The sequence below is a fragment of the Panthera pardus genome, unplaced genomic scaffold (assembly GCF_024362965.1).
Source record: "Panthera pardus isolate Hobbes unplaced genomic scaffold, ASM2436296v1 HiC_scaffold_13, whole genome shotgun sequence".
Lineage (NCBI taxonomy): Eukaryota > Metazoa > Chordata > Mammalia > Carnivora > Felidae > Panthera > Panthera pardus.
This window is the reverse complement of record NW_026526688.1, coordinates 99697106-99719469: the sequence shown is the minus strand read 5'-3', so window position 1 is coordinate 99719469 and position 22364 is coordinate 99697106. Positions and strand designations below refer to the sequence as shown.

Below are 22364 nucleotides of genomic sequence, written 5' to 3'. Positions count from 1 at the left end.
TCTTTTGAGAATCCATGAAGGATATATATATTTCTCTTTAGGTATGTAATTAAAAGAACTGCTATATTAATAGCTTTCCCAATATTCAACTGTGCTTGAATTCCAGGAGTAACCCACTGGTCATGATAAAATGTTTTTTAATGTAGTGTTGGCTTCTGGTTGCTGATATTCAGGGTTTTTTTAATAAAAAATGATAAGCTAGTTAGGTCTATGGGTCCATTATTTTCTTTTTCATGTTATTTTTGCCATGTTTTGTACCAATTTACACAGGAAGTCCTCATTTTGCACTGTAGTGTGAAACTGTAAAAATGACCATGCCCCCAAAACCATGCAAAGGGGTCTTAATAACCTTTGAAATCTGGGCAGACGTTTCCCAGCAGCGCCCATAGTTGTGTTAACTGTTTCACCAAATAACGTTAATCAATTCATGCCAACTCCTAAGACAATGAAACCAACTTTTACCGGCAGTCAAGTTCAGGCTCCTCATAATCACTGTATATAGTTTCAACCATAGTGGCTTCCTGTCCTCAGCACATTTTAACTAAAAGATGTTGAAACAACTTTGGTTTGCTTTTTTTATATTTAAGAAACTTTGCTGACATGGTTCGCACTGTAACTTCATGGAGACTTGGATCTCACCTTATCTTTGCTTTGCTGTTGCTATGTTTCCTTTTTTTTTAATTGTAGAGAGAAAGAGGCAGGTGGGGGAGGGGTAGATGGAAAGAAGAGAGAGAGAGAGAGAGAGAGAGAATCCCAAACTGCAGAGCCTGAAGTGGGGCTTGATCCCATGACCCTGGGGTCATGACCTGAGTGGAAATCAAGAGTCAGACTCTCAACTGATGAGCCATACAGGCACCCCTGTTGCTCCTTTTAAATCTTCTCTTGTATCCAATTCTACTCCAGCATCATCAATTGTCATGTCTTTGCTGCACTTAAACCTTTGTTGGCCAATTTCCTCTTTCAATATTCCATTCTTGTAAAACGATACATGGGTTTGTCATTGGAAAAACAAGAAACAACACGATCTCATGTTTTGCTCTCTGTGCGTAAAGCGAATGACAGATACTCGATGACCCGTCACCAATAGACTTTGAAAGAGGTGACATGATGGACACTGGTCATAATGCACATCTGTTATGTACACAGTGATTTGTGGACAGAGAGCCAGCAGTGAAGTGTTTACTTTATGCAATTACTCATGGTTAATACATCATGGTTACTGAAATTTGAACCCTGTTGTTGAGGGACTAGTGTTATTTAACAAAACTATAATAACAAGTTCATGCATTATGAAGATTGCATACAAAGTGTCTGAAAAGTTGTTTTTTCCACAGTGTTTTAGAACAGTTTTAAGGACATTAAAATTTTCAGCCCTGTCTCAGAATTCTCCCGTGAAATGATCTATTCTTGCTTCTTTTTTTTTTTTTTTTCCTGCCCCAAGATAGCTATATTTCTTCTATGGAAATAAGATGTTTAGAGTTTTAAAAATCTTATCTGGGGTCAGTAATGGTCAATTATATTTTCTAAGAAAATGATCATTTTTCTTCAAGGTTTTCAAATTTATCTGAGCAGCATGAAATAGATCTCAATGTATGCACCAAATATAGATGGGTTACTTCAGGTTGATCGTTCACCTTAAAAAAGTATGTTTTTGCTTCATTCTTCTGTTATCTGAGTGCTGCTGCTATCGGGCCGTCTTGCTGTCCCCCTTCCCCTGAAACAATATTTGCTGCCCTTCATCCCAAGAAGCTTAGAAGGTACTCTTACCTGATCACAGCACACCCTCCCCTTTTATTTGAATGTGTGGATTATGTCTGTCTTCTGATTTCACTGAAAGTGAGGCATACAGGTTTTATTAATGTCCATCTTGTTAGTCTTGCATAAAATCCAGAAAGACAAAGGGAAATTGCTACCTTGCCTTCATGTTTATACTAGAAGTAGTCACTGGCTTTTCAACACAAAGCTAAACAATTCTTTTTTGATATGTACATTTGGCTCAATAAAGTTGGAGTTCTTAAAACTAAATTATTTGTGAATTCTTTTGTCATGGTAGCTGCCAGGGGCTTGGTTTGTGGGAAAAGTGTGATTATTAAGGGAGAGTTTGATAATGTGGTTTTTGGGGGATGACGGAACTGTTCTGTATCCTGATTGTAGCAGTGGTTATATAAATCCATGTCTGTGATAAAATTTCAGAGAACTATTAAAAAATGAAAAAAAAAAAAAACCGTGGGGAGTACAAATAAGGCCTGTGGGTTTTTTTTTTTTAAGTATTTTTCAAAGTCAGTTTCCTGGTTTTAGTAAGTGTACTATGATTATGTAATATCACTGGGAGAATCCAGGTGAAGAGTACACAAAAACCCTGAATCATTTTTGCAAGTAAAATAAAAAGTTTGCTCACATTTGAGCAAATTTTTGCTCTAATTCTTAGATCTATTTCTTCCTATAGAAACTTAGACCTTCCAGATATTTAGATATACCACAAATAGGTAGTAGGAAACCCAATAATATTGTTTAGTCTATGCACATTCAAGACTCATATGTGTTTCATTATGTCATGGTTGTATTTTCATATAACATGGTTACTTTCACTTGAAAAATTGGATAAAAAACTTCTCAAAACTGGGATATGTATGACTGATTTCTATACTGATCTTCGATGGGAAAATAGAGGCATCTCTGTTCAGTAGTGTGATAGGTTAAAGAAGGAAATATGATCCACTTTTCTTTGAAATAATCAAACTTCACTGTGCATTCTCTTATGGGGAAAGAAGAATGTCAGAATAATTAATACAAAAAGTGAAGTGTAAAATCTTAGAGGTTGATGTGGGAGACCTGGGAATGGGAAACCATTCTGCTTGGATTAAGATCTGTCACATGATTGAGATTAACTTTTCTGTGTCAGTTCATTAAAGGAGGAAGTTGAACTAGATGGCCCAAGGCAGCACTTTACAAAGTGTGGCCAGTTTTCAGATAATACTGAGAAGCTGCTAAGGTGGCTGGCTGGGTTTGGAAAGCCACCAATCCAAGATAAATTTTACATCAGAAATGATTGTTTTAAGCAGGACTGTAACAATATCCATTGCAGAAATAGTGATATCCCTATCTGACAACCGATTGAAAAAGTGAGAGTTCTTAAACCAACTCATAAATTCATTTTCAGACCTTAGGGAAACAGTTATTCTTAATTGTAATTGCTTTTTATCCATTGGAAATTCTGGATCACCTTCAATCTTTATTCTTAAGCATTCCCCTATGAGTATATTTGACTGAAATATATCTTAAATAGCAGCTTTAGTGCCATGAAGTCAAAATTTTCTTTGAGATTTTCTGAAGTACATCATTATCATGAAGGAATTCATTACTCAAGATCTGAATAGGGTCACTACAAAAAAAAAAAAAAAAAGGAGGAAATACTTCAGATAAAGCCTCTATTTGACTTTATAACTAATAACACATTTCTTTATTGTAAGCTTTATTTTATATTCTCTCTAGCTTTTCATTTAGTTTAAAAATGACTGACCAGTTTTTCTTTCCCTTAAAATATATCTTTTAAATTGTTTACCACCTCCATGGGGTAACTACTTGAAGTTTTTACTCTCTTTTCAATCTATATTAGCATGTACTTCAGTAAAAAAGGAAAAAAAAATATTTTTCTTTAATGCTAATTAAAGACCCCTTTTTTTTTTTTTTTCCTTAACACTAATTCTTACCCTGAAGCCATTGACATGTTTTTAAACTATTCCTCTGAATATTCCTGAGAGACACATTACAGGAGAACCAAATACAGGCAGATGACTAGGGGGACATTGCCCACACTTGCCCTTCTTCTCTCACAAAGGTTAAGGGTGTCACTCTGGGCACTGTCATCGCTGCCCTGTGACAAGGGCTGGAACCTACAATGACTGAGTTTGGTTTCTTTTCTTTCAGGAAGTACCTGTGAGTTTGGACAGAGAAGATGCCTATATCATACAGAGTAAGGTTTGATGGGGTAAATATTTAGGATGTGGCCAAGCATGATGTGGCCACAGTGGGCTTCTCCCTTCTGCTGAAAGGCCTCGACACTACCAAGACAGTAGTAGGGTCGAGGCTAAGAAAGGCCTCGACACTACTCTGGGAATACCAAAGGACAGCTTGTTGAGTGAAGTGTAAGTATCCAGTCACTAAGGCAGTGACATGAAGCTGATCTCTTGATTGAGTCCCAAACAGCTCTGCCTGATCTCCACATGTTCTCACATCTTCTTCATAAATACATTTATATAATTCTTCAAGTTCCACCAAATAGACGGAGGCACACACTGGCAAAAAGATCCATCCAGTTCCTGGTGTTGTCAGCCTGTCTGTCACATTCCAGCAACAAACGACCTTCGGGGTTTGAGGAAACCTCCCAACAGTAGCACCAGCTTCGCTGCCTTGTTCCCTCTGAACCTACAAAGCCTAAAGCTCTCAGCTTATTTTACCCTCTAGTCCCTTCGAACTTGAGTTCTAATGTCTTGGCCATTGGTTTCTCTCTTCATATGATTTGAATCATACTTGCATCTATCAATGTCTCTTTGCCCCCCTCAACTCATCCTCTGACCTTGTTGGTAGACAACTCCCCATGAATCCCTCATGTTTCTGCCCATCTTGTGACATCATTTGTCTGGAATATCTTTTCGAGGATGTTTGTGTAGCAAATAGCCTTGGAAATATAGTATTTCCCCTCAGTGCAGAGGGCAGATTTCTTTGCCGTCTAAGATAAAAACAATGGCTTTCTCCCGAACAAAGTTTGGGCAAGTCTGCTAGCGGCACTTTAATAAGATGGAGGGTCCTAGGCTCATAGTTCCTTAGTTGTGCATGTAGGGTCCTCCTGGGTCTGCTTCTGCATCATTCCCATAGAGCCTGGGGCAAGGAGAACCGATGCAAACGCGAAGCCCATGATGCCTGCTGTTCTATGAGTAATAAATGTCTTTGTTCCTGACCTAAAGTCTTGTGTCTTCTGCTCGTGTCTATGAAACTGCGGCACGCTGACTTGTGAGCTTGTAAGTGGGGTGAAGTGTGATGTTACAGTTCTCGATATGCTTCAGTTGACATAAGCACTGTGGCTAGCATTTTCTAGCTGGGGTTTCCTAGCATTTGTGTCCTTTTCCTAATTTCACCCTGATTCCCTCTTCAGAATTCTGTATTCCCTATCGGATGCTATCTGAGGAATATAATTTGATGTTCTGTCCTCTCCCACCTAAGAGATGGGAGCATAACCCAAGCTAAACTTGCTGAAACTTAAACAGAATGACAGAAACAATGAAAACAATTAGCATTCTTTATCCCAACTCCCTAAACAAATACTTCCTGCTATTTCTGAATATCCTTTTCCTAAAATCTATAGATAACCTGAACTCTGCCTGTGTCCTAACCAGTTTTGTGACACTTCCCATGAATTTTTTGAATTTCTGATATTTGCCACATACATTTCCTTTGGCTTGAATTACTTCTGTTTCCTTCAACCAAAGATTTCTAGAAGAAGCAGCCTGGGTCTAGCACCCTGGAAGTCATAACGTGTTTCATATGTGTGAGGATTGCCTTTTCACACAACATGGTTACCCTTCACTACAGTTTGGGATTTGGAAACAAGACAATATTAGACACATAAATAAAAAGAATAAAGGACTCTAAATTTCTAGATTTTGTAGATCTTTTCTCTGTCTACAAACTTATTTCAAAGCATTAATTTAGTATCTACTGAGCACCTCCTTTATACAAAAACTGCTAGGAATATGGCAGTGAACAAAAGAGAAAACGTCTCTTTTCTCATAGAGTTTACAATCTTATTCTATTCTATATCCCATTTTTACTCTTTCTTTAAAAAGAGGCTGTTAAAATATAAATCCTTTGTGGGCATAAACCTTGTGCGTTTTTTATCACTTTTATTGGTGACTAGTTATTAAGTGTCCGACAAATATTTACTGACTAAATACACAAATCTCACTTCCAATGAGAAGTTGCTAACACCGAAACATCTGCATTTTTGGTCACAAATAATTGCCCAAGACAAAGACTAAGAGCATTAGAACCCAAAGGGATGAAGGGATAAATAAAGTTCTCTTTGTATTTAAATGAGGGTAATTTAAAGGTCTTAAGTTAGTATCAGTTTGACAAATTCTCAACGTCTGATGGACACTGAAAGTCATTCTTTATTAAATAAGAATTTACTAGAAACTAAATATGATTACTATTAAAGAGAACAAATAATAAGTATGAGAAATGCAAATAATAAAATAAATGGCATTTTTTGCACAAATCAAATGAAATAGAATTCAGAACTTTAAGGCAAAATCATAGTCTTCATTAATTAGTTTATACAATCTCATCTTGCTTTCTCTTTTAGAGCCTCTATTTTTGTTTTAAGATCATATTTTCATTTGTCTTTCATTCTGGTACTCATTTTTTAAATTTTATGTCATCAGTTTTATTTCATTTTTAGTGCGCTTTTTTTCTCACATGTCCAACTGTTTTTATTGCAGCTTTCTATTAAAATCTACATCAAATGAATTATTACCAGGTCTCAGATCAGATGTGTGTTATTATTGTACCAGGAGAACTTCTGGTGGATTCTTAGAGAAAGGGTCAGGGAGTGACGTATCTGTGATGTGGAGCAGGGCTGACAGCCTACACTTAACCTTGTTGCTTCCCTGAAAACCACTGATAAAAGGTTTGCTACATAATTAAAGGACAAATAGATAAGTTTTCTCGATTTTAGTGACAATTACTAAGTTCTTCTTAAAAGAATAAACTGAATTCAACTTAGCTGTCTCTGGTTACAAAGAGGTCAGGTCAGGTTATCAGCTAAAAGCAATCCAACAGTCAGCCACATATGTTCTAATAAATGTTGAATAATTGGCTTGTTTTTCTGTTATATTCAATACACGCTAAGTGAATGGAACAGATGGGAAAGCAGTGATAAGAGAATACATACTATTTTTTACTGAGTTTGATCACTCTTAGAGCTTGGGTAAGCTCAGTATGTTTTAACAAGTGGACCAAAATAGCAGAATTTAAATATTTCTCCCACAGCTGTTTCTGAATGAAAAGAAAGTGCCATGAAAGGAATAGTAACTGAATACTTACTATGTATGAGATAACCCAAAAGATACAAAGATGAGTAAGACTCAATTCCTGTCTGAAAGAAGATTGCAGTGGGAGAAAAGGAGGCAATATGTTTCACATAATGCAGAAAAAGAACCATAAAAGTATGAAATACGACAGTAATTTAAAAAGCACTTCTCTATGGTTGAGAGACTGGGACAAAGATCAATGTGAGCAGAGAAACAGCTCTGGAGGAGCATAGAGGGTTCTAGCAAAAGCAACTGAGTCTGTGGGGATTGGGGAGCAGAGGGTTTGGTGTGTGGCCAGTGGCAGGTGGGGGCAGGGGGAAGGGAGTGAGTGGTAGCAGAAATGGAGGCAGCAGCAGCAGCAGCAGGAAAGACAGGTGAGAGAGAGTCTGTGCAAGGCTTTCTGTGCCATTCTATAAGACGTGATAGATCTTGGTTTCCAGGAGCAAACCGTCCTCAGAGCAACGTTCTCAAAAGATCACTGGCGCCTTCCTGAAGGACAGACCGCTGAGGAGACAGACTGAAGGCTGGCTGGAGTCTGTGACCAGAAGAGGGCCATGCTTTAAGAGATGCATCTCAGTTTGCATGGCTGGAGAAGGCACAGCACAGAGGAGAGGAGTGCTGGAGGGACTTCTGGCAGACCAGGTGAGGCCCTAAACAATGATGGTAGAGACAGGCACAAGAATAGGAATGTCTAGAGAGTTAAGAGTTAGAGTCCCCCAGTAAGGACTGCTTCCTGAGGCAAGATGACTCTGTCGTGCATTTTCTAACCCATGTTTTAACAGGAATTCTTTAAAAGACTGTGGAGCGGGCCACTCTTCTCTTCACAATTTATTTTTGGGAAAGCAAAAGAGAACAAAACATTAGTCTATGCAAAGTTAAATTAACTTATTTTTTCCTGAAGGACGTCTCAGAGATGTGAATATGATAATATGCGTGTTGACTGCTCAAGAGAGGAGACTAGCACACGGCATTTGGGAAGCCTAGTAGAGCATTAAAATCTGTTTTAGACCTGGCCACGCATTTTGGGAGCCAAGTGCGGTAACGTTACCTTGGAGTTTTAAACCTACGTGCCTGAGAGAGTCATGTGGGAAGTAGAAGCCCTCTTAGTGATTCAGCTGGGATGGGTATTTGGTTTTCTAATCAAACTATTGATTATTTAAAATTTCAGTCACAACACGTTGTATTTTAACTTAAAACGTATAGCAGGGCATCCCTTGGTGAATTTCTTGAGGAAGGACCAGAGGCTTTTCTGCCAAGAAGGTCTCCCTCGGGATTTTCATGTCCAATTCCATGTCTAAGCCATACCCATACAGCTCATCCACAATATCCGATGTCAGTTTCTTTAAAGTAGAATGGAAAACTCTGTTCACAGAAGAACAGAGCTGATATTTAGGTAAGAAAGTTGATGGCTATTGGTTTCGATATACTGAACATACAGTGTCTTTAAAAATACACCTGTGGCTTTTTGGCAGGTATTCAGAAATGAATAAATTGCCTTTCCATAGGAGAATTAATCACAATTACTGCATTAAAAAAAAAATTTAATGTTTTATTTATTTTTGAGACAGAGAGAGACAGCATGAGCAGGGGAGGGTCAGAGAGAGAGAGAGAGACACACAGAATCCGAAGCAGGCTCCAGGCTCTGAGCCATCAGCCCAGAGCCCGACGCAGGGCTCGAACTCACAAACTGTGAGATCATGACCTGAGCTGAAGTCGGACAATTAACCGACTGAGCCACCCAGGCGCCCCAGTAGCAGCATTTTTTTTTTTTTAATGTATACAAGTGTTTGTGCTTGTTGTGTCTACCTACTAAAATGTACTAATGGAGTTATTAAATTACAATCAAATCTCATAAAATCAAATGGTCTCGTTTAACCTCTACCTTCACAATAAATATTATTTTCAGACACAGGAGGTTTATATTTAGATACGTGGTTATGGCCTACATCTTGGTCAGGGTGATGGTCAAATAGATATGTTCGGTTTGTAAAAAATTATAGGACCGTGCCTTAAGATTTGCATATTTTCCTGTATAGGTTATCATTCAGTGTAAGTTTACAAACAAAATGGGAGGAATGTACATCAATTCTTTTGGGACCTATCATTAGATCACATTTCAACAAGTAGACCAAAAATAAGTAAAAGCTGTAAGTAAAACTTCTTCTAAACATTACAAATATATTATTCTATGAATGCGTTTCTTGTTATCTAAATTTTGTCAGTATGGGTAATGATCATGTACATTTAAGACTAGTAATCCAGGGGCACCTGGGTGTCTCCGTCAGTTAAGTGTCTGACTCTTGGTTTCAGCTCAGGTCATGATCCCAACAGTTCCTGGGTTCAAGCCCTGTGTAGGACTCTGCACTGACAGTGAGGAGCCTGCTTGGGATTCTCTCTCCCTCTCTCTGCCCCTCCTTTTGTGCTCTTTCTCTCTCTCTCAAATATAAATTAACATTAAAAAGGAAACACTTAAAAAGAAGGAGTATATCTAAATATGCAGTAAGTTTCAAATGACTCCATTGTAATACTGGATAATTTTAATTTTACTATACTAGCAAGATGGGTAAGCAGAGGCCCTATCCTGAAACAGGATTAAAAAAAAAATTTTTTTTTAATGTTTTTATTTACTTTTGAGACAGAGAGAGACAGAGCATGAGCAGGGGAGAGGCAGAGAGAGAGGGAGACACAGAATCTGAAGCAGGCTCCAGACTCTGAGCTGTCAGCACAGAGCCCAACACGAGGCTCGAACTCACAGATTGAGACCATGACCTGAGCCGAAGTTGGACGCCTAACAGACTGAGCCACCCAGGCGCCCCTATCCTGAAATAAGATTTAGTGCATATATTTGCTTGATAATTGAAAATTTCCCCCAAATCCAGGAATCTAAGCCTTCAGAGTGTATATCACTATTAGTTGGAATCCTTCCAACTACTAGGGCAAAGGAATGGAAACCTTAGTCATTGCGAAGTTCTCACAGTTATGTCTTTGGACCACCAGCTAGAAAACTCCATAAAAGTTTTAGTCAACCAGTCTGTTTTAAAATGCTTCTACTTTCATCACCCATTTGTGTTTAATTAAGCATTGTTATTAAAAAGTTTGAGTTGGATTCTTATTAATACAACACATTTAGAAAGAATGTATGGTAATTACTGCAGAACTCTGTAATTATCATAAAATTGACAGATAATACCTAGCTGGCCTTTTCAGAAACCTCTCTTTCGAATAATATACTGTATGTATTTACACACACGCTCATACATGTACAGGATGTTGTGTTCTGGTGGGAAAAGCAGAACATGAAGCGATTCAGCTTTACCGAGTGAAGAATACACAGAAATTTGTTTAGAAAACGAATGACCACACTTGCAATAAACTCCAAAATATCAAATGTGAGATGGCCATACTGTTCTGATGATCACGGAGCACGCACGCACACAACTTATCAGGTTACGCAACCTCAGAGTCATGAAGCCAGACATGGGGAGGTACAGCAGTTACACGGTGATCAGTCGGGGGGTGGGGAGGGAAAGAACACCAGGTCCTTACAGAAACTTTTCAGAGACATAAAGTCTAGATCTTTTTGGTTTTCTACCTTCCTCTGTGAAGTTTTTACATCTTAGTTTTTTTCTTTTCTTTTTTTCTTTTTTGGTAGAATATTCCCAAATTCATTTTCTCCGTACTCCGTATTTATTTAAAATAAGCTAACAACTTAAAACTAATAGTTGTTTCTACTGTAAACATGTCATGCACATTCTGGTGGTTCAAGGGTAAAATTAAAACAAGATATCCTCTAGAGAGCAAATATATTTATTATGCACTTTCATATACATAGGGATTTTTGCTTAATATAATACAAGGAATAAAATAAAACTTTTACAATGTGAAATTCAATGTACATTTTAGGCTATTTACATACCCCAAACCAAGGAAACAATAAAAAGAAACCATTTGTCTGCAACTACATTTGCTGAGAAGTGTAAATGGAGCAACATGAAGCAAAACGAACATTCGCATAGCCAAACAATAATGAGAAAACTACTCTTGTTTCTAAGTAGTGACTTGTTTTTGGTAAGGACTCCAGTAGGGGTGGGGAGTGAGGAAGGAGGACAAAAGATACTGGCATCACCTTGCAGTATGCGGAGTGCCAGTCAGTTTTCCTTCCAAAACCTTTCCTACACACATTCAGATTTTAATTTTTCATTAGTGTTGTTGTTGTTGTTGTTTTAATCGCTTCCCTTATTATCAACTCATGACTTTTAGGGAATGGGCACAGGCGGAATGTTAAAAAGTTATAAGCACACGGCATCATATGTGTGTAGTGACGTCAGGTGATTTACAAAATTGAAGCATTTTGATGTTTAAAATAGCTCTTTAGGCATTTTAAGTTGGGGGGACTAGTTTTTACTCTTCTTAATGAAGCAAAAGCTGTTTTCAGTCATGCTGTTAAATCCCCAAAGAAACAAGTAGGCAAAGCAGGGTATCTCCAGCACTCTTAATCATCCTTATCCTAACTAAAAACCTCTTCTGTCCTATTCCAAAACGCAATGAATATAAAAACACCCAGAGGACTACTTACTTTTGAAAATCATATTTTTCCAACAGGTTCTCTTCCTACCAACTGTTTCAAGTGTACATAATATGGATACGAAAACATTTAGCTCTTCGAAAAACATAAATCCCTTATGTAATGAGTCATATCTTTGCCCTTTGGCCACAAGGTGCATTTTTGTAAAAAACAATAAAATTAAATAAATACAATTCCAATAATTCAAGGTTAATAGAAAAACTGGCAGCTTTCAGGGTTCTCTTTCTAAAGAAAAATACACCTAATAAGAAATTAGAGCTTCATCTTCTACAGTAATGTAAATGTACTGTATTTGAGATATGAGTAACATTGGTTCTAATAATAGTATGTATTCATATTTATCAATAGAATCATTAACACTTTTAAGGCTACTTTGCAAGAGTCCTATTAAGTGTATTTAATAAATGTCCCATAGGGACAAAAATTCAATACTTGAAACATTCACATTTGAGTTATCAATATTGCCATGTCACCTTAGTATCGATTGACCTTATCTCCTATTCCTGATTATGACTGATGACACAAACAGAATGTGTTTTGATGACTTTAAAAAATAAAAACAAAAGCCTCACACGAAGATTCAAGTGAGACACTTATCACAACTAATCACACGTTTCTATTCCTGTGAACAATGTATCCCATGTACCCTTCATGTATGAAGAGGACAGTACTGACCTCTGTTATTAACTAAGACATTTTCTAAAGATTGTTTTTCCGGTAGTGGCAATGTTGTTGTGCTGAATCTCCAAATTCTCTTTCCTCATTTCTCTTTCTTATCAATAGCACATGGGAAACAGAATTTCTGGGCTTTCTAAAATTTACAAGGCTTATTCAAAGATCAGACTCAGAACCATGGCTTCTTAACAATAAATCCCAGACTTTCCGGACATACACACGGCCCATCTAAGCCAGCTCCACTGGTTTAGAGTCCATCAAGAAGGCCAGGCCGTGGGTCTGATGGTCATCTGAGCCAGTCAACTTTGTGTTCCTTGTCACAGACTTCACCTTTAACCCTGCCATCCAGTTATCCTGTGAGCAATTGTCCAAAGAAGAAAACAGGAAAGAGTATGTGGACAGAAAAGTGCAAATCCATCACTATCGTTTACCAAATACCAGTAAAAAAAAATACACACGTGCTATGACTGACAGGTTAATGGCGTCATCTGTGAAGGATGGCACATATTACACATTCATCAAAAATATTTATCCAATTAACCACTAAAATGGATTCCACTGATTTTTGAGTTGGGGCTATTTGGGTCATGAAGTGATTTATAAGATAGAAAGGACTGAGAGAAAAGCCAGCATTAAAATTGACACTGGTAAATTATATTGTACTTCACTGGACAGTTGAGGTAAGTGTAGTCGATGAATTGTTCAGGGATCAAAAATCTACCCTCAGACAGGTGCATCTCCCTCTACATACACACGCCCTGAGGCATGGCTTTGTCCCTGAGAATTTTTATGCCTCAGAAATGATAGTCTGTCTTCTTGGAGGTGGAATGACAAGCGAGTGGAAGGTGAAATTGCATCCCAGTGAATGAAACAGAACTTTGTTCTGCCTATAGTGTGTTTTTTCCTCTATCTCTCTCCCTTTCATCCTTTCCTCTCTTTTTCTTTTTTTCCTCTTTAGCCAGAGATCAGGAGGATTCTACTGGGAAATCCATATTTAAACTACTTAGAGCAGCTCCCTAAAATACTAGGATTATTTTCAAAAAATCTGTCAAGAAACCATTTTTCACTTCAGTGTGGCATTAAATAGAAACACATTTTCAACCAATGCCGAAGGTGTACTGAACATAAAATAGTTGCATGATTTATTTTATTGAGCAACATTTTTAAAGATACAAGAAACAAGCCATACACTACAACGATGCAAATGTGAAACAATATGCTTAAGTTTCATTTGCCACAAAAAGAAAAAAATAAAATAAATACAAAGGACACTGCCTTTTTGTATATATTTGATCATGGCACATGCACATTTATCAAATCTTAACTTAAAATACTTTACGCAAATTTTTTTTTCAGCTTTTATCAGGGAACTGCAGTATACATCTGCATTTGTTTCAAAAAAGTGCTTATTCTTATGTAGTGAATACAAAGCACACAAAATGAAATTTTTTAAGCACAGAGGGTTACACTGAGAAGGCAGCCTTACTATTTAGGCACATGACAGTAATTAAGGTAACTGTACTGCAGATATCACATTCTTCACTTTTTTTTTTTCAGCAAATCAACAGGCATTTTATGTTTTCATCCAGTAGCTGAAGAACCACTCCAATCACAATGTCTTCTGTTTCACAGAATAGGAAACTAATGCAAAAGTTAAAAAAAAAATTAATGTCTACATTATACTTATTATATAACTACATATAGTTTTAAGACCCTATATAATTATATATATTTATGTATTTACTATATAAAACATAAAGTGGACACATCTATTAGAGATTCATTATTTAACTTACAATCACTTTTAAAGAATCCACAAAATGTTTACCTTCATTAATGTGTTTTACTGTGTAATATATACATATACTTTGCCTTTACAAAAGATAGCACAAGAGTTAGAGGGTTGTACCATCACTAGGTATTTTTAAAATAAGTCACATTGGAGAATGAACTAACTACTTTATACAAATTATTTCGGAATGAGATTTGACCAGTCATCCATCGATTCAGATTGAAAGGTGTTTACTATTAGAAAGCACAGGAAATTTACAATTTATAATGTTTCACCTAAAATACCCCTAAAATATATCTCCAAAGACAAAAAAAAAGCAAGAAAGCAAGAAAGAAAGCAAGAAAGAAGGAAAAACAAACCAGAAAGACAAGGGATATTTCAGTTTGCTAAAGAGTACATTTTTTTTTAAAGAATGAAAAATGATTAAGCAAAGTGGGATAAATATACTTGTAGTATAAAATAGCAAAGATTCCTAATGAAACCATTGGATTTATCTCTAATGAGAGAGATGTGCTTCTGAAAAAGTATCTATTATATAAAATTATATATATATTTTCTCACTAAATTCCCCTATGTAATTAGTGAAGTGTCCATTGTGGTGGAAAGAAAAAAAAATGTTTGTATTTAAATCTAATTTTATTTTGAGGTTTAAACATGTAATTCTTATGTGTAAATATAGTGGGCTCTAAATACCCTCTTGTGCATACATCCAACTTAACATCTTTCCTCACCTCTTCTTGGTGTGTGCAAATTTTATTTGGAAGATTCTTAAGAGATCTGCCATAGTAAAAATTACTTTTAGCTGATTAAATCTTTGACTTCTTCCAGGGTGAAAAAGGAAGGAAATTAACACTGACTACCTATCTACTAAGCACTACATATACTATCTTATTCAAACCAAAAAATGAGTATTACAGAAATGGTCCTCTCCTCTCCCTCTATTGCCACCAAAGAATTTCTAAGAAGGGAAATGACTATGTAAGAAGAAATTCTTACTGAGATTCATAAGTAGTATATTCATTCATCCGTTCACCTACTCAATACATTTTTACTGAAAAACTAATATAGGTCCAAACAGTATTCCAAGTACATGGAATATAGCAGAGAACAAACAGATAAAAACCCCTGCCTTCACAGAACTTATATTTTAGTTGGGAAGAGACAAATAATAAACATAATAATAAATATATAACGTATGTGAAATAATAAGTTCTTTGGATAACAAAAAAAACAGGAAAGGCAAAAAGAGAATGCTGGTGGTGTGGGGCAATTCAAATTCACAAGGGCACTAAGGGAAGGTGCTGCTGAGAGGATGTCATCTGAACTGATTAGGCGAGGGAACTGGCCACATGACTATTAGGGGAAAGAGTATCCTCAGTAGAGGGAACCATACTTTTGATATTTTATTCTTTATGTTGATGAAATGTTACCTTTTATAATGGTGTTTCCTTTTTATAGTTGAAGCTAGGGTCAGAACCCTCGATCTGAAGCTTCAGGGCTTGTTTAAGGCTTAATTCCGTCTCTGAGGAAGGATATCCCTCTAACACTTCCTGATGCCCTCTGTCTTGTATTGTCCGTGGGACTGAAACCCTACCAAGAAAGACCTGGTTGCTCTGAAGATGATAATTGGGATTTGTCATTATTCCATTTCTCTTCTTCTGCTCCCCACTTTGTTGATGAATAAGAAATTGCTGTTGAGATCGACCAATTTCTTGCTGAGTTGAAGGTACCATAATTTTGCACTGAGATTCTGCTGGCGTCTGTTTAGGGGCTGCACTAGTACCAGATTTGGCTGTAGGTCCTCTTTTATCAAACTGAGTCATTTCATACTCTAAAACCTTTGGCTGTGAAGAATTATTTTGTTTAGCCTTTTTTCCAGCTGCCCCCGATTTGCTGGAATTTTCTGACTTCCCCCCTTTATTTGTTTTAGTTGACTTCAAACTGGGTTTTACTTGACTCCACTCAAATTCACTACTCGGTGAATTATGGCTCTGTCCCAGGGACTGTGTTGTGGAAGACGGGGAAACGATGGACTGTCGACTTCTACTGCGCGGCAATGAATGCTGCTGAATTTGTTCTGTAAATGACAGGTTATGAAAGCTATCAATTGGCACTGTTTGGGCTGTTGCTGTAGATGAAGTAGTTCTCAAAGATGAGTTTTTTGAGCTTTTCAGGGAATTATTTGACAATGACGACTTCTGACGATCGACTGTAGAATCTGGAGATTCCGAAGGAGAACTGAATGCATGAGCTGGCCCATTAGGTAAACCACGCAGTGAAGGCTGCACATCCCCTCCACCAGTACTGCCAGAACTATTTGATTTAATTGTTAATGACTGCATTTTTGAAGACGCCGACTGTAGAGGTTTTTGCTCCATTGTATGAACAGGAGACGGGGAACAGCCATTCAAAGTAGATGCACCATATTTTTCTAATAATTTAATTATTTGAGAATGTCCATTTTTGGCTGCAACCCGCATAGCAGTGCGTCCAAATTGATCGGCATGGTTTGGATCAGCACCGTGCTCTAACAAAACCTGCACAACATCAATGTGCCCTTCTTGGGCTGCAATACAGAGGGCAGTCGCACCTTGGTTGCACGTATGGTCAACTATGGCGCCATGCTCAATCAGAAGCTGAACCACTTTTACGTGGCCCTGCCAAGCTGCAGACTGCAAGGCAGACCGCTTTTCATTGTCTGCAGCGTTGATGTCAGCATGGTAGGTTATCAGAACCTGCACCATTTCCAAATGGCCTTGCCAGCAGGAAACATGAAGTGCTGTCCTTCCTTCGGCATCGCTTGCTTCTACATTTGCACCGTTTTCTAAAAAATACTCAGCCATCGTAAGCTGGTTTTCTAAGGCCAAAATATAAAGCGTAGGCCTACCATCAGCATCTTTGTAGTTAACGTCAGCTCCGTGGCTAAAAAGTAATTCAACAATGTCCCTATGCCCTTCTAACGCAGCAACACGCAGCGCATTTCTTCCATCATAACCTCTCTGATCAACGTTGGATTTATTTTCCAATAAGATTTGAACACAATCATAATGACCCTCTTGCGAAGCTAATATGAAAGGTATCCGTCCATCGTTATCGATCTCATTTGTTCTAGCACCTTGTTCAATAAGTGCTTCACATATTAATCTGTGACCTTCAAAAGCTGCCATATGCAAAGGTGTCCATCCAGCATCATCTCTGTGATTTTCATCTAACCCTCTATCCAGTAGGGTACGTACTACCTCCACATTTCCTTGGGCTGAAGCTATGCTGAGGACTGTCCTGCCCTCGCTGTCAATGCTGTCCACTGCTGCACCCCAAAACAAAAGTGTGTTTACAACTGACGCATGGCCCATAGAAGCTGCTGCTAGGAGGGGTGTGCGACCGTTGTTATCTGTATGGTCGACATCTGCTCCCCCTTCTAGAAGCAAGTCAACCACATCGACATGTCCTTCATAAGCAGCTACCAGCAACGGAGTCATGCCATCTTTATCACAATGATCTACTTCAGCACCTCGGTCAATTAAAAGACTGACAACCGATGCATGTCCTTTACTTGCAGGCACACAAAGTGCAGCTACAGAGAGAGCGGTCCTGCCGTCGACATCCTCATGATTCACTTCTGCTCCGTGGTCCAGCAGGTGTTCCACAATTTCTCTATGTCCCATGTAGGCTGCTGCTATCAATGCAGTTCGACCTTCATTATCAGCTTTGTTGACTTCAGCACCATGTTGTAGCAAATTCAGTACAATATCCTCGTGACCTCCCCACGCTGCTGCTCTCAAGGCTGTTCGGCTATCAGCATCTGCACAATCCACTTTTACGCCAGCATAAAGTAGTGCAGAAACTACCTCCGTATGGCCACCCCAAGCAGCAGATCTTAATGCTGTCCAACCATCTTGATCAGTATGATTAATGTTTGCTCCACACCCAATCAAACAATTAACCACCTTGGTATGTCCTTGTCTAGCAGCTAGGGTAAGTGGTGTATGTCCATGAGCATCTTCTATCTCTAAATCTGCTCCCCTGGAGACAAGTAAATTCACGACATCAAGATTGCCACTGTATGCAGCATTAGCCAATAATGTTCTCCCATTTGAATCACATTGATTTACTGAAGCTCCATTATCTAATAATGTCCGAATGGAATCCTCTCTTTCTAAGGCTTGTCGGACTATGCATGATGTGCGGTCATCTTCACTGTTGACGTGCGCACCAGCTTTAACCAACAGCTGTAGCACTTCTTGTTCCTTGGGTATTAAAGTAGACAGAGAATCTCTGACAGGTGTACCATTCCATATCATCCAGAGAGCTAACTCAGCTGTCTCTAACTGCAAGTTTGAATTAATTAAATGCAATGCAAATTCTTGTGCTTCCAATGGTGTTAAATTCTTGGCTTGACAGGTATAACTCATAGCCAACATTCTGTGTCCTTCTGCTGCATTACATAAATACTTCTGAGTGCAGTGTTTCACATCCAGAAGCCACTCTGCAAAACTATAGTGAAACAGTATTTTAGTATTTCCTAGTCCATCAACAAGAAGTTTGGAGAGGACATCTAACTTACGTTGAAAGTCCTCTAAGGTTAATGACATATTTTTAGTCCAGACTGCATGATACAATTCCGTTATGGTCAAAGGCCGGCAGGCTGCAAGAATCACATTCAAAATAGGCTGGACTTTTGCAAACTGTTTTCTTACAAAAAGTCTCTGACACAGCCAGAGATACAGACCATTAAGAGTTCCTGGGATGTCACGAATCTCTCTCAACATAATAAAATTTTCTACAACTCCGTCTAGAACTCGTTCTAGATAAAGAAAGCATCCACTGCTTTTAATGTGAAGTTGATTTAACATCTCTGCAGTTTCTTTAGTGAGATGTTGTCGCAAAGCTTCTTCTTGATCTAAACGATGAAGGATGTACTGCTGAACATCCTTAACGATGTATGCCTTCCGAAGGTCATCTAAACTTATTTTTCGAAAACCTACAGAGAGAAAAAAGTCGGTGTCATCAGTTGAAAATGATCACAGAAGTTGCCATATATTCAAAGAGGATATCTTCAATACATAATAAACTAATAAGCAAATAAATAGATAACAAATCAATTAATACCAATAAATTAACACCTATGAGTATACAAATCAGTTCTCTTTTCCCTCTGTAAACACATTAAAGGTAGATAAATTATTTCATTTTTCTGTTTACGAATGCAACTGTTTCTTATTCTTTTAGTGGCTCAGAGCTCTGCTCAACTTTAGTGATAAGGGGTACTAAACTCAGCATTAGGACAGTCTTACATGCGTATCCATAAAAGCACCTTGGTGAGATTTTCTGAAGTCCCAAATGACCAGGAAAAAAAGTTGCCAGAGAAAACCAACAATACTTGTTTGTTTTTATAAGCTGATTTTTTCACATGAAAAATGTATATATTTCCATCCACATACCTGAATATACGCTAGCTTTACTTATGGGACTGAATATTTACATCCAATTAGAGTATCATCTGTCACTGCCTTTAAATTACCACTGTAAATGTACTTTCATAAAGAATACATATAAAATGCTTATGATTTGGAAAATAAAGCTCTTTCACCTCTAAATGCTTCGTAATATGAATTTAGATAGAATAAATTTTTTTTAAATGCTTATTGATTTTTGAGAGAGACATGCACACATGGAGGCAGGACAGAGAGAGGGACAGAGTCCCAAGCACGCTTTGTGCTGTCAATGCAGAGCCCGATGCAGGGCTTGAACCCATGAATCATGAGACCATGCCCTGAGCAGAAATCAAGAGTCTGACACTTAAGTGACTGAGCCATCCAGGTGCTCCTGGATAGAATAAATTATAAAGTTCATCATTCATGATAGTTATCTGTTCATTGAAACAGAACTAAGAATATCTGTTAATCAGTAATCTGAATATCCTGAGTTAAAGTTACTGAAAATAATTACTTTTTTAAAATTGCAACTTCTAATCCCTATACATGTAATTCCCTTAGTATGAATATGCACAATTTAATACATTGGTATCACAACACTTTTAGCCATTTTTTTTATAAGAAAAGGCTGAAAAATGCTCAAAATTTTTAGGGGAATAAAAACATGATTTACTGAAATGTTGGACCATATGTCTGTTGAACCACTTTTGTATTCTTACTGAAAATATCTCTTCGGGATGGAACTTCTCAGTGCTGGTGACAGAATGACAGTGATAGGATGTGTGCCAATATTATAAACTGATGTTCGCTGCAATTATTTATTATCCTGAAGAATCTGTGAGAACAGGGACTAGTTCTGTTAAATCCTCAGATATGAGTAGATGAAACTTACTTAGAGCCAGTAAAACTCTTAATGTTCTTTCCCTGTAGTGATATACTTGCAAATTCAATTCTGAATACATACATTTCAATTCAAAACCCATATATTTCAACTTAAAACATTAGCAAAAAGCAGAAAGAAATGTATAGGACATATACAAGGAAAACTGAAAAAAGATCTAAGAAAAAAAGTTGAATAAAGAAAAAATATGCTATGTTCATGGATGGAAAGAAAGTGTGTATTTCAAACTTCTCCTAAATTAAAAGTTTTAACCAAACTTAATAATTCTTTGGTTTATATCATTAATAGTTCCAATTTTTAAAAGTATGCTATTAAAGTCAATCTAGAGGAATAAAGGTAAAAATATGATTTAGAATAATAATATTGGTGACAAAGAGGGCTGGGAAATAACTGAACAACAACAACAAAAAAAATAGAAATACTAAATCGATGTGGCATTTACACCAAATGCCAGCAGATAGTTTAGAAGACATGACACACGGTTTAGAAACAGATTATTAACACACAGAAAGTACACACAAGGCATTAATTACACTTACCAGTAAACATTTTAGTAACAGCCTTACTCTGTTTTCGGGCAGAACACAGAAGCAATAGCCATGGTGGAAAGAACTCATGGTGACCAGCTAAGAGCTCCGCAACAGTTCCAGATAAGCTGGTAGATGTTTGTTCACCTTCGGTAATGTTACACCCTTCATCCACAGAGTCAACAAGTAGATACAGGCTTTGTTGGGGAGGCTTCATTCCCAAAAGAGGGAGTAGAACACACCTGTAAAATACATCTGTATGAGCATTCTCAATATTACTGGCTACAATGTTATTAAGATTTATCATTCAGATATTAGTAATATAGATTATAAATGTTTTAAGAAGAAATAAATTTAGGTTTTAGAATAAAAATATTGTGTAAGTTTCAGTTCCTTACTTTAAGAATACTAGTCCCAAATAGTTCACATTTTCAGTAACAAAATTTTCCACAATAAAGGGTGTGCATGAGTGTGTATGTGTATGTGTGTATTAGTAAGTCAGCATAATTAAGGGGAAGGATAGTAGGAACTTTAGGAAACTAGATTTCAATACTCCTTTCCTGATTTTTTAAGTCACCAATAAAAAGCTTGAGTTGCTTATAACCAAGTTAAAATGTGTTGCAAAGGAAAAAGAAAACAACTTTGGGGATCACTTTAATAAAAAGAAAATACCAAGGGTCCTACAGAATTTAGAAATGTTTTATCATCATTTCTCTTACAAAATGACTGCAGGCTATACTAGCTTGTCACATATAAATTTTATTTTAAAAGATCGTTTAAAGATAAATTACTATAACCTAGGTCCCATTTGATATATGTTCAAATTTCAATGTAAAGAGCAAATTTCTAGGTTTAATTCCACAGAACAATGCATTTCCTACTCAAAATTTACATAGCAATTGAATATAACTTTTTCAAAACTGAAACAATGCTCATTCATTTTCTTCAAATGTTTACTTGAGCATGTCATGTGGTGAATAAGGCACTAAAAAATACAATAGTGAAAAGGACATGATCCATATAGTTATTAATACCAAAAATTTACAGATAATCCTTTCTACAACTCTCTTCTTAAACTTTCAATCCCATAGCAACCACGATCGTTTTTATCACCTCGTCCTACCAACATTTCTTTATAAATGTCTCTCAAACCCACCTCAGTCTGTAACATCGTATCTCTCACCTGGACTGCCACAATCACTTGTATGCTCTGTATGTTACATGTTTCCAACCACTTCCCCAGAGTTCCTGCTGCAGCCAAAGAACCTTTTTAGAATATTACTCCAGCCACACTAGCCTTCTTTCAATAACTTTTATTAGATACAATTACACAAGGACCTTTTCATTAGCAGTTTTCTCTG

General features: G+C 37.2%; 1 protein-coding gene across 2 annotated transcripts in view; it reads right to left on the bottom strand.

The window, feature by feature from the left end:
* Nucleotides 1–10879: 10879 nt before the first annotated feature.
* ANKRD50 (ankyrin repeat domain containing 50) overlaps nt 10880–22364 on the bottom strand; it is a 32491-nt gene continuing 21006 nt past the window's right edge. For both annotated transcript variants that reach the window (XM_019419138.2, XM_019419146.2), the window contains 3 exons: nt 21016–21245; nt 15571–19121; nt 10880–13989 (listed from right to left, as the gene is read on the bottom strand). In XM_019419138.2, coding sequence (XP_019274683.1) covers nt 15574–19121; nt 21016–21245 — 3778 coding nt within the window. In that variant the 3' untranslated portion in view covers nt 10880–13989; nt 15571–15573. The remainder of the gene's footprint in view (nt 13990–15570; nt 19122–21015; nt 21246–22364) is intronic.